At 57.4% G+C, this 17,813-nt stretch overlaps 1 protein-coding gene across 4 annotated transcripts in view; it reads left to right on the top strand.

The window, feature by feature from the left end:
* CFAP74 (cilia and flagella associated protein 74) overlaps nt 1–17,813 on the top strand; it is a 62,889-nt gene that overhangs the window by 18,777 nt on the left and 26,299 nt on the right. For 3 of the 4 annotated variants that reach the window (XR_002344845.1, XM_021095194.1, XM_021095192.1), the window contains exons 8-19: nt 339–512; nt 740–853; nt 1,171–1,273; nt 1,726–1,883; nt 3,000–3,198; nt 4,376–4,531; nt 4,830–5,003; nt 5,358–5,476; nt 6,778–6,844; nt 7,190–7,279; nt 15,320–15,484; nt 16,554–16,716. Coding sequence is in view for 3 of the 4 variants with exons in the window: in XM_021095194.1 (XP_020950853.1) it covers nt 339–512; nt 740–853; nt 1,171–1,273; nt 1,726–1,883; nt 3,000–3,198; nt 4,376–4,531; nt 4,830–5,003; nt 5,358–5,476; nt 6,778–6,844; nt 7,190–7,279; nt 15,320–15,484; nt 16,554–16,716 (1,682 nt within the window). In the remaining variant the exon portion in view is untranslated. The remainder of the gene's footprint in view (nt 1–338; nt 513–739; nt 854–1,170; nt 1,274–1,725; nt 1,884–2,999; nt 3,199–4,375; nt 4,532–4,829; nt 5,004–5,357; nt 5,477–6,777; nt 6,845–7,189; nt 7,280–15,319; nt 15,485–16,553; nt 16,717–17,813) is intronic. The other variant, XM_021095193.1, reaches the window with a different exon arrangement.

Here is a 17,813-nt window from a genome sequence, read left to right as displayed (position 1 = left end):
GGTACTGTTCCCACTGGAGGGCTGCTGGCAAGGCACCTGTGCTGGGGGCTCGGTCATCAGCCAAACAGAAGAAAACCGCCTTGGGAGCCGCTGTCCCGGCGGAAACGAGAGGCTGATGGAAGCAGAGCATGAAGCGTGTGGCGGCCGTCAGGGCGGTCACCGCGTCCCAGGGCCAGGGCTTCCATGTCACCGGGAGGCAGCCCGGGCCCAGCAGGACAGTAGGGACAGAGCCGGGGGGGGGTGCAGGTACTGGATCCCGGGGTGAACGCGGTGGGGAGGGTGTGCCCCAGCCGCCAAGCCCTTTGCCGACTGAAGCAGAAGCGCCTCCTGTTTGCAAGGAGCACCATGTGGCACCTCGAGACCCAGGAGAGACAGCTGCAGGACGTTTGGAAGTCAGTGCGAGAGGAGGCCGCGGCCACTGGGAGGTGCCTCCGGGAGCGGACGGCCAAGCAGCTGCGCCAGGAGACAGAGGCCGCGGGGAAGGCAGAGAGGAACCAGCTGCTGCGGATCCGGTGGGTGCCAGCCCCGCCGTCCCCCAGCCTCGCCACGTCCTCCCCTTGCCCGCCTGCTCCCCAGCTAAACCCGCTCTCACTGACCTTACTCCCCTGCCCCGGCCGCTCCCTTGGGGCCCGGCCGCGCCCTCGGGGCCGTCCCCACCTGCCGTGGCCTGGGGCAGCCCTCCCGAGCACCGACGCTGAGGGTGCTCTCCCTGCTTCGCTCCCACCGCCCCGCGTCCCAGCAGGAAATCCATGCACCTGCAGAGGGAGCTCGGGCTGAGGCACCAGAAGCTGGTGGCGGACGCCCAGCAGAACCACCGCGTGGCCATGAAGTTCCTCAAGGCCTCCCTGGGAAGGTGCGTCGACTCTCTCTCCTCCTGCCATCTGTGGGGGGCAGACCCGCCAGAGTGGGTCACTTGCCTTGTATGGAAACCCTCTGGTATTTATCGCCGTGTCGTCCACCAAGGCCAGACGGGCGTCTCTGGTTTTGAGCCACTGCTGCTGCGTTCAGAAGGCGCCTCCAGTCTAGAGAACAGGTTTCGCGGGGTTCTGGCGCCTTCGGGGCCGCGCAGCTCCCTCCCACGCTAACGGCCACGGCTTAGCCGTGTCCTTAGCAGGCCGGGCTCCTCCAGCCCCGTGGCTGCCCGTCCTCGTGACCAGGCCACCCCTCCAGGGTCCATGAGCGAGAGAGAAAGGCGGAGCTGGCGTCCCGCGAGCACGTGCAGAGGCGCATGGACGCGGTGCTGGCCTTGAAGAACAGCATCGCCGCCAGCCGGGTAGGCGCCCCGCTCGGAAGCCGCCCCGGGCCCCTCCTGGCTCCCCACAGCCTCGGGAGCCGGTCCAGGCAGGATATCCATCCAGGCAGGACCCTCAGGCCACTGGCCTGCCCTGCCCCGCCCTCCGGAGCCCCCGCCCCTGGGCCAGCACCGGGAAGGGAGGGTGAGGCCCCAGGACCCGGGCGTGGCGAGGCCGCACGCCTGCACCCTGGGCCTTCCCGGGCAAGGGACACCAGCTCCCGGCCCCAGGCCCCGGGGGGCAGTTAGGCCAGGACTGGACTGGAGACGGCAGGGCTCTGGCCACAGGCACTTGGGGGCATTAGGGCGGGGCAGGGGGCTCCTGCAGGTGCACCGAAGGCCTCTCCGGTGTGATCCCCCCCCCACCCCGCCCCGCAGGCTACAGTGTGCGTGCATCCGCTGACGCTGCAGCCTCCGTGTTCTCTGTGCCCAAGGAAACCCTCCGCCAGTTTCACGCCTGGGGCCGGGCCAAGGCGGAACTGGCTGAACAGAAGGCCCAGGCCGAGAGGGAGGCCATTCTGGCCCATGGCGGGGACGCTTTCAAGCACCTTTGCCATCAGCGCCGGCGCCAGGAGCTGGAGGCGCAGAACCGGTGAGGGCGGGGCGGCAGCCGGGCAGTGGGAGTGTATCTGTCACGATCGGCAAGGCTGCCTCTCCCCAGGCCCCCCCATTCCCACCAAGCGGCCCCTTCACGCCTGCTGTCCAGCCCCGGCCCGCGGGGACCTTTCCCGGCCTCAGCGCCGGCCCTTGGCTCAGCCCCTGTGGGTGTGTGAGCCATGCCGGTCCCTCCTGACACGCTCCTCCCGCCCGGCGGCTGCAGGGGCCTGCGCTCATCCAACACAGCGCCTCGCCGTCTGGTCTCCCCCAAGCTGGAGCTCAGGGCTCAGCCCACAGCACACCCCGTCTTCCCTCAAGGCCCCCGGGCCTGCGAGGTCCCCCACACTGCTTCCCAGGTCCCCCACCGGAGGGGGCTCCCCAAGATGCAGGAGTCAGTTGACGCCTCTCCCGCCTCCCAGCCCCACACACAAGGGGCTTTGTCATCCTGGACCTGTCCCTGCCCAGGTCCCCTGTCATCATTGTTGGGATCTGCCCAGTGTGGCCTCCTGGTCCTGTCGCTGGGGCAGCACACCCATCAGGGGCCACAGTGCCCCAAGAGCACCAGCCCCCTGTGCCATCCCTCACCCTGTGCCATCCCTCACCCTGTGCCATCCCACCCCGTGCCATCCCCCAGCCCCCTGTGCCATCCCCTCACCCTGGCCCCCCACCCTGGGCTGGGGATGGCTCTACCCACCTCAGGTCCCTTCCTCAGGCCCGGCACACAGGGGCCACCAGCACAGAGCAGCAGGAACGAATGAGAGAATGGAGGATGAATGAGTGACCAGCCCTGAGGTCACCTTGGTCTGTGCCCTGGCTGAGGTGCCCCCACCGGCCAGTCTGGAACACCCAGCAGGAGACTGACAGCTCATGGGGTCAAGGCTTACTGTAGGCACTGGGCTGGGCTGGGGATTTAAGTCCCTGGGTCTCTGGTCCGGCTGCCCTCCTGGGCCCCCTCTGTCTGCACCCACGGGAGCCCAGGCTCTCCGAGGACCAGCCTGCCCCACAGGAGCCCGGCTGACAGAGAGCCTTGTGCTCCTAGGACAGGGCTGGTGGGCCCAGCCCCGGGGTCCTGGGGGAAGCTGGCTCTCAGCGAGACGGCGTTTTCCCACAGTGCCTTCGAGCAGGAGCAGAAGCTCAGAAAGCAGGAGATCGTGAGCCGGATCTTGAAAGAGGAGGCTGGGGAGCACGCAAGAAAGAAGCAGGCGCCCCCCAAAACCACAGGCCGGCCAAGCCTGCGGGACAAGACCTGGAGCCACCTGGCTGAGGTCTGCGACGGAAAGAGCACCGCGCCCCCCTCCTGCCCACCGCTGGTGAGTGAGCTGCTGCTCTAAACACGAGGCCAGGGGGCGGGCATCCCAGCTGGGGCACAGAATCACCGCAGGCACCCGCCCGCTCCCAGGATGCCCCCTGCCCTGTGCCACGCGTTCCTCACGAGTCTAGGAAGTGTGCACAGCCTCCCAGCGCTGTCTTGCCCTGGCCAGGCAGCCCCAGCCCTGGTGTGCGTGTTCGAGGCTCGGGGGAAGTTCCCTGAGGGACTCTCCCAGTGACGGTGACGGCTCAGGTGCAAGCAGACAGGGGGTGTCTGGCGCCTCACCCTCCTTGGGAGGCAGCCCCTGGGGTTGCCAGCAGGTGGGGAAGCCCACAGCCACACGTCCCCTGGAGCAGGATTGGCTCAGGCCCCCTGACCTGTCCCCAGATATCAGAGCCAGGCGGTCTAGCTGGTCCCCCCTCTTGCCTCTTCACCCAGGAAACAGGCCTCTGTCCTCCTTCACTCACTCATCTCGCCAATGGCCAGCTCTGTACCCATCGCCCACGCAGGTGACCTGCTCACCTGTCCCTGAGGGTGTGGGGTAGGGACGTCGGGGCCTTGTCCCGAGCCCAGGACGCACCCCTTTCTGCCCCTGTGCGCCGGAACCTGAAAGCCCAGGTACTGGCTCTAGCCAAGCCCCCAGGCTCCTTCATTGGGGGCGCCTGCAGGGGCTCCACTCTGCCCAGGGTGCCTCGACCCCTGCTGTGCTGCGCAGATCCTCCGCGCTGAGCCTCCGGGCAGCCCGCTTCTGCCACTTCGCCCCTTCCTCCCACTCCCACCTCTGGTCCCCTGACCGGGGCCTCCCCGCCTCCCCAGGGCACCTGCCTTCTTCTCTCCGTGGGGCCTGCAGCATCGGATGCTCCATCCACGGCCTTCTTCCAGCCTGACCACCCACAGGGAGGCCCCGTCTGGCCTGAGAGCAGCTCAGGGTCGGCGAAGGGGTGGGGGCCATCCATGAACTTGAGTAGTTCGTGCACTCCTGGTTTGGAGAGGTCTCATGGTGTGTTAAGATGCTTGTTTAAAACAGTGACAAACCATGCACTCTGGTCCCTGAGGGAAGAGCTGGAAGCCTCGGACGGGCTGTCCGCCGGGCGGGGCCCCAGGCCTGGGCTCTCCTCTTCCCCTCGTGTGTGCCCCGTTTTCTGCATAAGCTATCATTCTCCCATCCTGGCCCCCAGGAGGACAGTCTTCCGTCCCCGCGAGCCACTGTGCTGGCGCCGGCCATCTCCAGCGAGTCCGTGCAGGTGGACCCCAGCAGCCCGGGCTGGCAGGAAGAGCCGCTGGTGAGGCCGGAGATCCCGGGGCTCTGGAGCCAAGAGGCCTCGCCACACCAGGTACCCGCCCGAAGCCTCCGCCTGCCCCCGCCCTGCCCCCCGCTCTCCAGGTCACCGAGCTGATCAGGAAGCAGCTTCTTGTCCACTTGAGAAAGTGTTGCTTCCTGTAGAACTTTCCAAACATGTTCTCTTGGCGTGATTTAAAAATCTGGAACGCTCCCTCGGCCGTTCCGTCCCGGGCATCGGCTGGGGCCTGGCCGGCTCCGCCCGGGCCCGCGTTCCTCTTCCGCCAGCCTCGCGGAACTCCACGGCCCCCGCACGTCCCCCATGTGGCGCGTCTGTCCCGGTGCCATCCCAGGTGCCCCAGGCGGACGCGGGCCGGAAGCCTGTGGGCGGGACGAAGACGGACCAGGACCTGCTGGCGCGCACGATCCGGTGCCTGCGCAGCGGGGCGCCCCGCAGGCAGGTGGCGTCCAGGCGCAAGTTCAGAGGGAGGCCCTTCAACAGCAAGCCCCAGCTCATCCACTTCAAGGTGGGCCTGGGGTGCAGCCGCCACTCGGGCCTCTGCTGGCTGGGTCTCTCGGGAGGGGCCTTTCAGCAGCCCCGGGGGCCGCTGGGGCGAGAGACGGGTGGCATCTCAGGCGCGTTAACCAGACGGGGTGGGGGCGGCTGGAATGTCGCACCTTCCCCGGCCCTTCAGAGGACCAGCCCCCGGACCTGCGCTGCTGGGGCCTCCCGCCTGCTGGTGCCCGGAGGCTGCTTCCTGCCCCGGGCGCAGCAAGGACATGACTAGAGCGTCACATCCAGCCATCTCCCAGGCGGGACTGTCAGAGCCGCAAAGCCGCCGCCGGGAACGAAGCAGTAACTTTTCCTCCGGTTTGCGCAGGACTTTGACGTGGGCAGAGAGTACGAGAAGAAAGTCATCTTGACCAATGCCACCTACACCATCAACTACTGCAGGCTGGCGGGCGTGGAGGAGAGCCTGCGGGACTCCGTCCGCGTCGAGTAGGCTGGGCCGGGTCAGCCGAGCCCCCTCCTCGGCCTTTTAACTTGAGCCTCACTTTGGGCCTGAAGCCCTCAGCTGGGGTCCTTGGGGAGGGGGGCCTCCCCTTTCCTGAGCTGAGCTTGTTCTGTCTCCCCAGCAAATGGTTTTCCCCACCGGTGTTTGGAGCTTGGCCGCTCTGGGCCTGTTCGGGGTGGAGGTTAGCGCCGTCTCTGATCTCGGGCCTGAGGACTTGAACTCTGACTTCATGGTTTGACTCTGCTCCTGCTTCCAGTTTCCTTCTCGGAGACACGCTGACGCCTGAGTTGGATCCTCTCGTTCTGTGGCTTCCTCTCTGGTCGCTGTCACCCTTTCTTCTTCCCTATTTTCTGTCTCCCTCGCTGTCTCACAACAACCTTCACAGCGTCTTCTGCAGGGTCCCTCGCTCCTTCTGCTCCTGGGCATTTGCCTTTGCTGTTAAGACTGTCTTTTCTGGAGCTCCCTGGTGGTGCAGCGGGTTAGGGATCCGGCATTGCCACTGCAGCAGCTCTGGCCGCTGCCATGGTGCAGGTTCCATCCCTGGCCCTGGAACTTCCACCCCAGGGACGCAGCCCAAAAAAAAAAGTCTTTTCTCCTCTGCTGCTTCCTGGTTTCGGTCATCAGTTTGGAGGCCCACGGGAGCTCTGAGTTTCCAGCTCTGGGTGCTGGAGCTGTGTGGGGGCTGCAGCCCCAGGGCCCTGCCCCGTGTGCACAGGGGGACCTCCCTCAGGTGCCACAGCCCGGGCTCGGCCAGTCTCGGGGAGGTCGTGCCGTCCCCTTCTCTCTTGCCTCAGAGGCTTGCGTTTTCACGGCCGATTTGTCCCGTCTTCCGGGCCCACAGGCAGCGTGCGGTTTCCTGGTGCTTTGCTAGTTCTTCTGCTGACCTGTCGGCAGAGGCCGGATTCGGGTGGTCCCGTTGCCTCCGGCACCTGAAGCCAGCTCCCCGAGCCGGAACAAAAGTGTCCTGTTGGCAGCATTTCCGCTCGACTCTTGAGGCTGTCACCCTCTGTGCTCTGCTTTCCCCCGCCGGGGCGGATGGGCGGGTGGGCACTTCTCTGTCCACCCGCGCTCTGCAGGCCGTCCAGCCCTCCTCGCCCCACTCTTGGGCCCTGCGTCTCCTCCTCAAGGTGTCTGGTGCGGCCTGACCTTCCTTAGACCTGCTCGGAGGTCACTGTGGTTCCCGAGCTGAGGGCTCAGTTTTATGAGCGACGGTGGACATTTATCGGCCTTGTCTCCTCAAATGCTGCCTCCCTGCTGGGCGCTCACCTCCTGTGTTGTCCTGCAGCTTCGATCCACCTGGTCCCATGTCTGCCGGCATGTCCTGCGAGGTGCTTGTCACCTTCAAGCCCGTGGTGAGTGTCGGTCCCCAAACCAAACCGTGGAAGAGGGGTTTGCCTCACTGTCCTGAGAGGGCGGTGGTGGAATTCAGGTCTCTGCTGCCCCCGCAGGGCACCTCAGAAGGGGCCACACCCAGCCCCTGTTTGGCTGTTTTATTTCCAAAATGTATTTGAACCCCACTCAGCGCTGGGCCGAGCTACCCACTAGGAGCCCGCAGCCTGAATGGGGCTCGTGGAGCCTCCTGAGGCGGGCACGACACCCCCCGCAGTGGCAGGGGTTCAGGCGTGGCCCATGTCACTGTGTCAGGTGTCACCGCGTCAAGTTGCAAACAGGCTGGGGGGTTGCTTTTTATTTTTTAGGTCAACAAAGATCTGGAGGGAAACATCTCATTTCTGACTCAGACGGGCGGGTTCTCTGTGCCCCTGAAATGCTCCACCAGGAAGTGCTCGGTGAGTCAGGAATGAGCAGGCCCCGGGGGTGGGTGGCCCGCGCTGAGAGCAGCCCCGATTGTGGGGCCCTCGGTGGGAGGAGACCCAGGGCTCACCTCAGAGGCGCTGGGTCTCCCTGATGCACTCATGGCGTATGAAGTTTCCCAGGCTAGGGGTCTAATGGCCCTGACGACGCCAGATCCGAACCACGTCTACGACCCGCACCACAGCTCATGGCAACGCCGGATCCTTAACCCACTGAGGGAGGCCAGGGATCGAACCTGCAACCTCATGGTTCCTAGTCAGAATTGTTTCTGCTGTGCCACAACAGGAACTCCCCCTCTGTTCTTTAATTTTTCAACCCCCTTCACCCATTTGCCCACCCCCACTTCTGGCATCCACAAATCTGGTTTTTGAATCTGTGAGTTGTAGGGTTTTTAGGCTCCATGTATAAAGGTGACCATACAGTGTCTATCTTTTCTCTGCCTTATTCCACTTAGCATAACGTCCTCCACGTTATGGAGGCCAGGTTTCCTTTTCATGGCTGAGTAATATTCCATTCTATATGCACCACATCTTCTTTATCCATTCGTCCGTCAACAGGCACTTAAGCCGCTTCGTGTCTCGGCTGCAGTGAACAGGGGTGTGCGGACAGCTCTTCGGGAGACAGATTTCACGCCTTTGGGAAAATGCCCAGAAGGGGGCGTGCTGGGTCGTGTTGTAATTCGGCTTCTGGTTTTTACAGGACTCGCCGTCCTGCTTTCCTTGGTGGCTGTGACAGCAGCATTCCCACCAACGCGGCACAAGAGTTCCCTCTCCTCCACGTCCTACCTGCCAACACCTATTACTTGTTACTTCTTTTTCCCTCTTTCTTTCTTTCTTTCTTTCTTTCTTTCTTTCTTTCTTTCTTTCTTTCTTTTTTTTTTGGCTGGGCCATGGCAAGTAGAAGTTCCTGGGCCAGGGATGGAACCTGAGTCACAGTGATGACAACACCAGATCCTTACCGCTAGGCCACCAGGGCCTCCAGCGCTTGTAACTTCTGTCTTCCTGCCCATAGCCATTCCAGCGGTGACAGGGGATCCCTCACGGTAGGTTCGACTTGCGTCGCCCTGATGACCCATGGTGTTGAGCATCTTTTCACAAACCTCTTGGACACCTGGGCATCTTCTTTGGAAAAACGTCTCTTCAATTCCTCTGCCCATTTTTTTTTTTTTCCTACTGTAAGGGTTTTTTGTTGTTGTTGTTGTTGTTGCTATTTCTTGGGCCGCTCCCGCGGCATATGGAGGTTCCCAGGCTAGGGGTCGAATCGGAGCTGTAGCCACCGGCCTACGCCAGAGCCACAGCAATGTGGGATCTGAGCCGCGTCTGCAACCTACACCACAGCTCACAGCAACGCCGGATCGTTAACCCACTGAGCAAGGTCAGGGATCGAACCCGAAACCTCATGGTTCCTAGTCGGATTCGTTAACCACTGCGCCACGACGGGAACTCCTCCTCTGCGCATCTTAAAATCAGATTGTTTACTTTTTATTCGGTTGTATGAATTCTTTATATGTTTTGGATATTAACTCCTCATCAAATAGATGATTTGCAAATATTTCCTCCTATTCCATAGGTTGCCTTTTCATTTTGTTGGTAATTTCCTTGGCTGCACAGAATTGATTTTTTTTTTTAACTTAAGAAAAATTGCAGGAGTTCCCGTTGTGGCTTAGTGGGTTAAGAACCTGACAGCTAGTATCCATGAGGACATGGACTCGATCCCTGTCCTTGCTCAGTGGGTTAAGGAGCCAGCATTACTAGAATCTGCAGTGTAGGTCACAGATGAGGCTGCTGCAGCTCTGATTTGACCCCTGGCCCAGAAACTTCCACATGCTGCAGGTGCAGCCCTAAAAAAAAAAAAAAAGGAAAATTTCAAACTCCTGAAAAGCAGGAAGAATAGGACACGTGTGCCTGTGCAGCCCTCATGGATGTGGTTGTCACCTGCATTTGCACACCTGCTCATCTAGCGTCTGTTTCCACTGGCTGCTTCCAAGTGAAGGAGCAATACCGTGACACCCCACACCCATCCTTATAAAACTGCACATGTGTCCCAAAGAAATAAGGAAATTCTCCTACGGAAGCCACCCCAGCATCGTCTCTCCTGTCCGTGGTCACCACATGATGCCGTGTAACAAATGGTTCCTAGATTCAGCCGCGACCGCAGCTACACTCGTTTTGTCTCTCGGTCACGCGTGTGCAGCTGAGTGGTGGTTTGGCTGATCCAAGCTGGGCTCCAGCCTCCCCTGGAATCCCTTGGCACGTGTCGGGCCTTCTCTCGTGTCACGTCTGACAGGCCACGGGCAGAGCCCTCCGTCAGTGGGGCAGGGAGAGAGGCTCCCCCGTCTAGTGCAGCACGGACGGCCCGGCCAAAGAGGGGTACAGCCTCGGGAACCGCTGGTAACCCCATGCTAGTCGTTGAGCACACTCTCCCTTGTCGCCTGTCACGTGGTCCACACGCCAGTGTCCCCACCACCTTCTCGAGCGGGGATTTCTTGAGCTGGGATGCCGTGGAGCCTCGCGTCGCGTTTGATGGTGTTATTATAAGTCTCTTTTCAGGCCGTAACTGTGGGGAAAACACCCACAGCAGCAAATGAACCAGATGAACCACTTTGAGGTGCACAGCTCGGGGCGTTAAATGCAGTCAGGTGGCTGTGCAACCACCACTGCATCCATCTCAGGGCTCGTCCTTTTGCAAAACTGAAACGCTGTCCCCATTAAACACGAATTCCCTGCCTCCCCCAGCCCCTGGCAACCCCCTTCTGCTTTCTGTCTCTGCAAATTGGATGACTCTAAGTACCTTATGTAAGTGGGATCACCCGGATTTTTCCTTTTGTGTCTGGCTCATTTCCCTGAGCACAGCGCCCTCGAGGTCCCCCCGCCTGTGGCCTGTGTCAGAACGTCCTTCCTTTTAAGGCTGATCCACGCGGAGGCGTTGTCTTCATTGCCCTGCAGCGCTTTCGTCTCTTATTTCCTGCACTGACGTCTAATTTTAGTGAGAGGTTTAGCCTCTCCTCTCCTTTTATATGTGTGTTCTTGACATTCCTTGTGGTTTTACCATGGGGCTGCATTTAACATCCTAAGTTGTAACAGGCTGGTTCGGATTCTATCAGCGTAACTTCAGTAGCTTATGAAAACTCTGCTCCTTTATAGCTTCGCCCCCACTTGGCTTAATTGTTGGTGTCACAGAATTACATTTGTTTAACTTCTGTGTCCAATAATAGAAACTAAAAATTTTGAACACATTAGTCTTTTATGTTACATAAAAAACAAAATGTGGAGTTAAAAACCAAAATTACAATAATGCTAGCTTTTAGACTAATAATTGCTTTCTTAAAAAATATATGAGTGTCTCAGAGTTTCCGTCATGGCTCAGCGGTAACGAATCTGACTGGTATTCATGAAGACGTGGGTTTGATCGCTGGCCTCGCTCAGTGAGTTAAGGATCCGGCATTGCTGTGAGCTGTCGTGTAGGTCGCAGACACGGCTTAGATCCCACGTTGCTGAGGCTGTGGTGTAGGCCGACAGCTGCAGCTCCAATTCAGCCCCTGGTCTGGGCACCTCCATATGCTGCAGGTGCGGCCCTAAAAAGACACACAAAAAAGGTATGGGTGTCTTAAATCCAGCGGGAGGCACAGGATGCTAAAAGTACAATTGTAACCACCGCTCCTGATAGCCGCTCTCATAACTGCCCGTGTTTCCCTCTGCTGAGACCTTCGTGTCCCCCTGAAGCTTCCAGTTACCGTCTGTCTGCTGCCCTTCATCTCACCTGCAGGACTCACCTGAGTGTGGCCTGCAGGCACCTCCAGTGCAGATGAAGTCTCGTGGCTCTTATTTATCTGGGAACGTCTTGATGTCTTTCTCACTTTTGAGAAGTGCAGGTTTCCTTGTTTTGGGTTTTTTCTTTTCTGCATCGTGCAGCGGCTTGACGTGGCAGCAGCTTGATGCGGGAGCTCAGTTCCCAGACCAGGAGTTGAATATTCTCTCTGCCCTTGGCTCTCCTCCTCCCAGGGTGCCCAGGATGCGTGTATTGGTTCGCAGGGGCTGCGCCGCGGGCCCCAGGTGCTGATCCTGTTTCGTCAGGGCTTTTCCTTGGTTCCTCGGCCTCGATGATTCCCATCGTTTTGTCGTCAGGCTCGCTGACTGTCCCCTGTCCCCTGTCCTCGTGTCAGTTGCTGTACTTTTCTGTCCGGGATATTTTTGGTTTCTTTTCAGGTTTTCTGTCTCTTTGAGGATATTTCCATTTTGTTCACGTGTCATTGTCTGGACTTTCTTTACGTCCTCGTTTAGTTCTTGTGTTAAAGTCTTTGTCAAGTAGACCTGCAGTCAAGTCTCTTTGAGGGACTGTTTCTAGTGGTTTATTTTTTCCCTTCAATGAACGATGCTTTCTGGTTCTTTGTATGACCGTGGAACGCTGGATATTTGAATCTAATAATGTGGTAGCTCTGGAAATCAGATTTTCCCCTTCCCCAGGATTTGCTGTGTTTTGGTATTGTTTCTGTCTGGTTTTGGTTTTGGTTTTTCTTTTTCTTTTTAAAGGGTTGCACCTGTGGCATAGAAAGTTCCCAAGCTAGGGGCTGAATCAGAGCTGCATCTGTGACCTGCGCCACAGCTTTCAGCAACACCGGATCCTTAACCCACTGAGAGAGACCAGGAATCAAACCTGCATCCTTGTGAACACTCGCTGGGCTCTTGACCTGCTGAGCCGCGTCGGGAGCTCCCTGTTTGTGTTCATTGTTGCCGTCAGCTCCCTGTGCTGAGCTGCGGCCTCAGATGTGCCCTCACCGCCTTCCCTGGTCTTTTCCGAGCCTTCCCCTGGGCCTGCGTGGTCACTTTCTAGTTTTTCTGTATGTTCCTAGCCTTTATGTCTGGCTTATAAATAAGAAAAAGAGAAAGATGAAGGAGGGGAGGAAAAAAGCGTTCTGCTCCCTTCGGTCCCCCGGGGAAGGGGAAGGGGATGTGACAGCGGGGGAGGAGCCCCGATTACGGTAGTTCCGGCTTTAATTTCTTGAGGGACCACCCTGGTGTCTTGCACAGCCGCTGCACCCTTTTACATTCCCACCGACGGGACGTGCCCCAGCTTCTCCGCATCTTCACCCACTTGTCGCTTTCTGTTTTTTGACGGAAGTCGTCCTGATGGGTATGAGGTGATGTCTCATTGTAGTTTTGTGTTTCCCTAGTGCCTAGTGAGGGGGAGCATCTTTTCATGTGCTTGCTGGCCCTGTGTATGTCTTCTTTAGAGAAATGCCTATTAAGTTCTTTGCCCATCTTGAATTTGGTTGTTGGTCTGGGGGGGAGTGGCTGTTGTTGAATTTTAGTAGTTCTCTATGTATTCCGGATATTAACCCTTTATCAGATATATGATTTACAAATATTTTCTCCCATTTTGAGGGTTGTCATTTTGTTCTATAGAAAATGTCTTTTTTTTTTTTTCTTTTTTGACTCCACCCGCAGTGCAGAAGTTCCAGGCCAGGGATTGAACCTGTGGCACAGCCATCACCAGAGCCACAGCAGTGACAACACCAGACCCTTAACCCACTGCTTCAAAGGAGAATTCCCTCCATGATGTCCTTTGATGTAAAACCCTTTTCAGTTTCCGTGAGGTCCACTTTGTCCATTTTTCTTTTGTTGTCTGCGCCTTTGGTGTCGTATCTCAGAAATCACTGCCAAATCCAGTGCCATGAAGATTTTGTCCTTTGTTTTCTTCTAAGGATTTTATTGTTTCAGGTCTTCCATTTAGGTCCTTGACCCATTTTGTGTTAACTTTTGTATATGGTGTGAGGTAAGGGTCCAACTTCATTCTTTTGCATGTGGGTTTCCCAGCACCATTTGTTGAAAAGACTGTCTTTCCCCACATTGAATGGTCTTGTCCCCATTTTCAAAAATTATTTGACCATATATGCGAGGGTTTATTCTGGGCTGTCTACTCTACCCTATTGGTCCATTTGTCTGTTTTTATGCCAACACTACCCTCTTTTAATTACTGTAGCTTTGCAGTAAGTTTTGAAATCACAAAGAGAAATTTCTCCAGTTTTATTCTTCCCTTTCAAAATTGTTTTGGCTATTCTGGGTCCCTTGAGATTCTATATGGATATTAGAATGGATTTTTCTACTTTTGTAAAAAAAAAAAAAAAGTCATTTGAATTGTGATGGCGATTGCATTGAATCTGTAAATTACTCTGAGTAATTTGATTTCTTAACAATATTAAGTCTTCTAATCCATGAATATGGGATATGTTTCCATTATTTTATATCATCTTTCAACAATGTTTTGTAGTTTTTAATTGTGCAAGTCTTTTCTCTCCTTGACTGAGATAACTCCAAAGAATTTAATTCTTTTGACGCCATCGTATATGGAACTGTTTTTGTCATTTCCTTTTAGATCCTTCATTGTTCATATACAGAAGTGCAACTGATTTTTATGTGTTGACTTTGTATCTTGCTGCTTCGTGGAACTCCTTTGTCAGGTCTCACAGCTTTTTTGTGGCATTCTGAGAATTTTCTACTTGTAAGATTACATCATCTGCAAACAGTGATGATTTTACTTCTTCCTTTCCAATTTGGATGCTTTTTTTTCTTGGCTAGTTGCTCTGGCTAGAATTTCTAGTGCTGTGTTGTCTATAAGTGGTGAAAGCAAGCATCCTTGCCTTTTTCATAATGAGAAAAGCTTTCGGTATTTTACTGCTGAGTACTGTTTGCTGTGGGGTTTTCATATGTGGCTTTTATGATGAAGTGGTAGCGTCCTTCTAGTCCTATTTTGTTGATTGTTTTCATCATAAAAGTGTATTGAATTTTGTCAGATGCTTTTTCTGCATCAATTGAAATAATCATGTGGGTTTTTTCCCCTTTATTTGGCTGATGTGATATATTGCATTGATTGATGTTTCTGCATTCAACCATCCTTGCATTCCAGGAAGAAATCTCAGTTGGTCATCACATATGATCCTTTTAATATGCTGCTAAATTCTGTTTGCTAATATTTTTGCATCAATATTTATAAAGGATATTTGTCTGTAGTTTTCTTTTTCATTTTCTTTTTCTTTAATGCTTGCACCCACAGCATATGGAATTTCCCAGGCTAGGGATGAATCTGAGCCTCAGCTTTGACCCATGCCACAGCTGCAGCAATACCAGACCCTTTAACCCACTGCACTGGGCCACAGCGCAGTCAGATGCTTAACCCACTTCCCCATGGCAGAAACTCCCTGTAATTTCCTTCTCTCTCTCTCTCTCTTTTTTTTCTCTTTTTTGGCCACCCCGAGGCCTGTGGAGTTCCTAGGCCAGGGATCAGATCCTGTACCAACACTTAACCTGTGGCCTAACATGTGGTCTATCCTGGAAGGTGTCCTGGGTGCACTTGAGAGTAATGCGGGTGCTGCCGATGGGCGGGGGCTCTGTGGACTTTAGGGCGCAGGGGTTAAGTGCACTGCGTCGGTGCCCCGCTTCCTTCTCTTCTGTCTGGTTGGTCTGTGGGTTATCGCCAGAGGAAGGGTGTAGAATCGTCTTTCTCCCTTCAATTCCATCTGTTTTTGCTTCACGGGTGTTGGGGATCTGCCACTGGGTTTATGATTGTTCTACCTTCCGGCTGTGTTGAGTCTTTTGTTAATACATAACCATGGATCTTTCACTTATCCCTGAGCTGTGCCCTTTCCAGTCAATGAATAGCTCATGGAGTTGGAGTCCTGCAGTTCGCAGCCTTTTCAGACTGGCTCCTTCCCCTTGGCCTTCCGCATCTAAGGTTCCTGCATGTCCTTTGATGGCTTGATAGCTCATTTCTCTTTAGTGGACCTGACTTTTTAAAAACTGGACGCAGCTGCTCCCGAATGGTCGCGATCGATTCACGAACCTCTGATTCCTGGGATGTGATCCTGGTTGCACAGAGGCCCTGCCTCTCCCCCCGCGGAGCCGCACCCTCAGCGCAGGGATGGGGCCAGAGCTCCCGGGCCCCCTCAGGGCTGCAGGGCCGGGGGGGTACCTTCGTGCAAGCCTGGCGTGGTCACCCCGTCTCCTCGGGTCTTCCGGCAGCTGTCCCTTGACAAGCAGCTCATCGACTTCGGCAGCTACGTGGTGGGCGAGACTGCGTCCCGGACCATCACACTGACCAACACCGGGGGGTTGGGCACCAGGTTCAAGTTTCTTCTGGCCTCAGAGTCCTGCGAGATGGACGCCTCCCATTCGGTCCTGAAAAGAGTGAGTTGCGGGCTCTGCTCGCGGCAGCGTCCGGGTGTCTCCCATCCAAGACGCCATCCCGCGCGTGGAAATCGGCCACGACTCAGAGAAGCCTGTTGGCAGGGGCAGGGCGTCCTCCGGTCAGTCCCCGGAGAAGAGATGGGTCCCCATGAGGCACACCCAGAGGCCACAGGACCCTGTCCCTGTCACACATGCGTTGGCCAGGTGCCCAGGCCCTGAACCCCAGCATGGGGATAGCAAACCTGCCCGCCCTGCTCCGTGCCCAGGGCGCGCGTTGGGTCTTCGCAGGAAGTTTGTGCTCCTGTGCGGCCAAGCAAATGGGGGCAGCCTCAGAGCGACCTGGGTGGGGCCCATCCTTGGAGACAACCTCCCACACACCCAGGAGACCCTGGCTGGGGGTCACTTGGGGGTGAGGGCAGGAGTCAGAAACTTTGGCTTTTTGTCCAATTAGTTGAATCTTTCCCACGAGGAACCCGAGTCTATCTGTCTGCTGCATTAAGGAGTCTCGGCAAAGCCCTGGACAGGTCTCCCTGAGGAGCCTGGGCCGGCTGCTGCCACAGAACTGGGGGTGGGCCGAGAACCGGCAGCAGAGCCACGAGGACGGCGGGTGAGGAGGGGGCGAGGGGGCTGGCCGTGGGCGGAGGACACGTCCCTCAGGACTGTCCACAGGCACTGGCCCTGTCTCCTGCTGGACGTCTGGCTGGCTGGACGGGCGCTCCATCGGGGCAGTGCCCTGTGTGGCCCCCTATGGCCCCTGCCTTGCACATGGCAGGCACCTGGTTGGTCTGCTGTGAGCTCCGGGAGAGGACGGGGGTCAGAGGCCTCCAGAAAGGGAGCCAGACCCGCAGGGGTCTGGGCTGGGCAAGGAGGGGGCCCGGGCACCCTGGAGGAGCCCCCAGCCCCTGGGGGAGTGGCTGCTGTGGCCTGGCGGCCCCACACAAAGAGATGGGAAGCCCCCAGCCCAAGTCAGGCCAGGCTTTCGAGGTGACCCTGCCGGGATGGGGTCTGGACAGTTGGCGGGAAAGGCAGATGGAAACTTCCAATAAACGTGTCACCTTTTGTTTTTCAGAGCAGTCTCTTCACTTGCGAAGAGAAAAGTTTTTGTGATAAAGTTGCCACCAGTGTTTCTGAGCAGCGGATGGAAGGCAATGAGTCCTCCCTGCCCGAGGCGCCGAGCCAGAGGGAGTCCCAGGGGCTGGATGCCCGGGAGCAGGTGGAGGGCCGGCCCCCAGGTGAGCTGGGCCCGCCCGGCCCTGTGCCAGTGCCCGGCTGTGTGCCCGACTGTGTGCCTGTGCTGGGCCGGGCTGGGGGCAGGAGGGGGGCCCCCAGGGCCCAGCGATCCAGAGCCTCTCCAGGGCCCGCTGCCTATGGCGCTGCTCTGATGCCCACGTGGTGCCAGAGGGCTGGGCAGAGCAGAAGTTGCCAGGGCTCTGGTTTAAGTAAATAAGAAAGTCGTCATACACCCTCGTACGTTCAGACACGTCCTGGTTGTGGAGCGACTGACGTTGGCGTTCAGTTAAGCTAACGGAAGACTTAAGGGACCGCCCCAGCTGCGGACCATCGGGCTGGCCACGGGGAGTTTGCCCTGGCACTGCCCTCGCTGGCCCTTGCTGAGACGTTGAAGGAGCCTGCCCTCCGGATGCAGCTGCCACTGAGGGAGGGAGAGAGGGAGGGAGAAAGGGAGGGAGGGAGAGAGGGAGGGAGGGGCCAGGGGCTCCCCCGACGGGGAGGATGGAGGCGACACCCCCAGGTGGCTCATCCTCCGCCTCTCCTTGCCTCCGTGACTGTCCCATCCCCTGCGTCCCTGGAAACGGCTGGAGTCCCCCCCCCTTTCTGTATAAGGTGCATCCCGCAAGGCATTTAGTTGCTCAGCCTCGCGGTCCGAGCCCGTGGACGGTGGGCGTTCTCCCTTTGTTCCATTCTGAGCACGGCCAGTCACAGGGTTTCATGGCAGCCCTGCAAGATGGTGGTGGTTTAAATCTACGGGACTTTGGAGTTCCCGTCATGGTGCAGTGGTTAATGAATCCGACTAGGAACCATGAGGTCACGGGTTTGATCCCTGGCCTTGCTCAGTGGGTTAAGGATCCGGCATTGCTGTGGCTGTGGTGTAGGCCGGCAGCTACAGCTCCGTTTCGACCCCTAGCCTGGGAATCTCCATGTGCCACAGGAGCGGCCCTAGAAAAGGCAAAAAGACAAATAATAAAATAAAATAAATCTACAGGACTTAGCAGCCCTCTGGCCATGGCGGGTCCCTAGGAGATGCCTTCCCCCACCCCGTGTTAGGCTCCCGAGGCCTCATGCCAGGAGGTGGCCACAGGGGTGGGGTGGT

This window comes from Sus scrofa, chromosome 6, assembly GCF_000003025.6.
Source record: "Sus scrofa isolate TJ Tabasco breed Duroc chromosome 6, Sscrofa11.1, whole genome shotgun sequence".
In the NCBI taxonomy this organism is placed as follows: domain Eukaryota; kingdom Metazoa; phylum Chordata; class Mammalia; order Artiodactyla; family Suidae; genus Sus; species Sus scrofa.
This window is presented reverse-complemented; position numbering and strand designations above follow the sequence as displayed.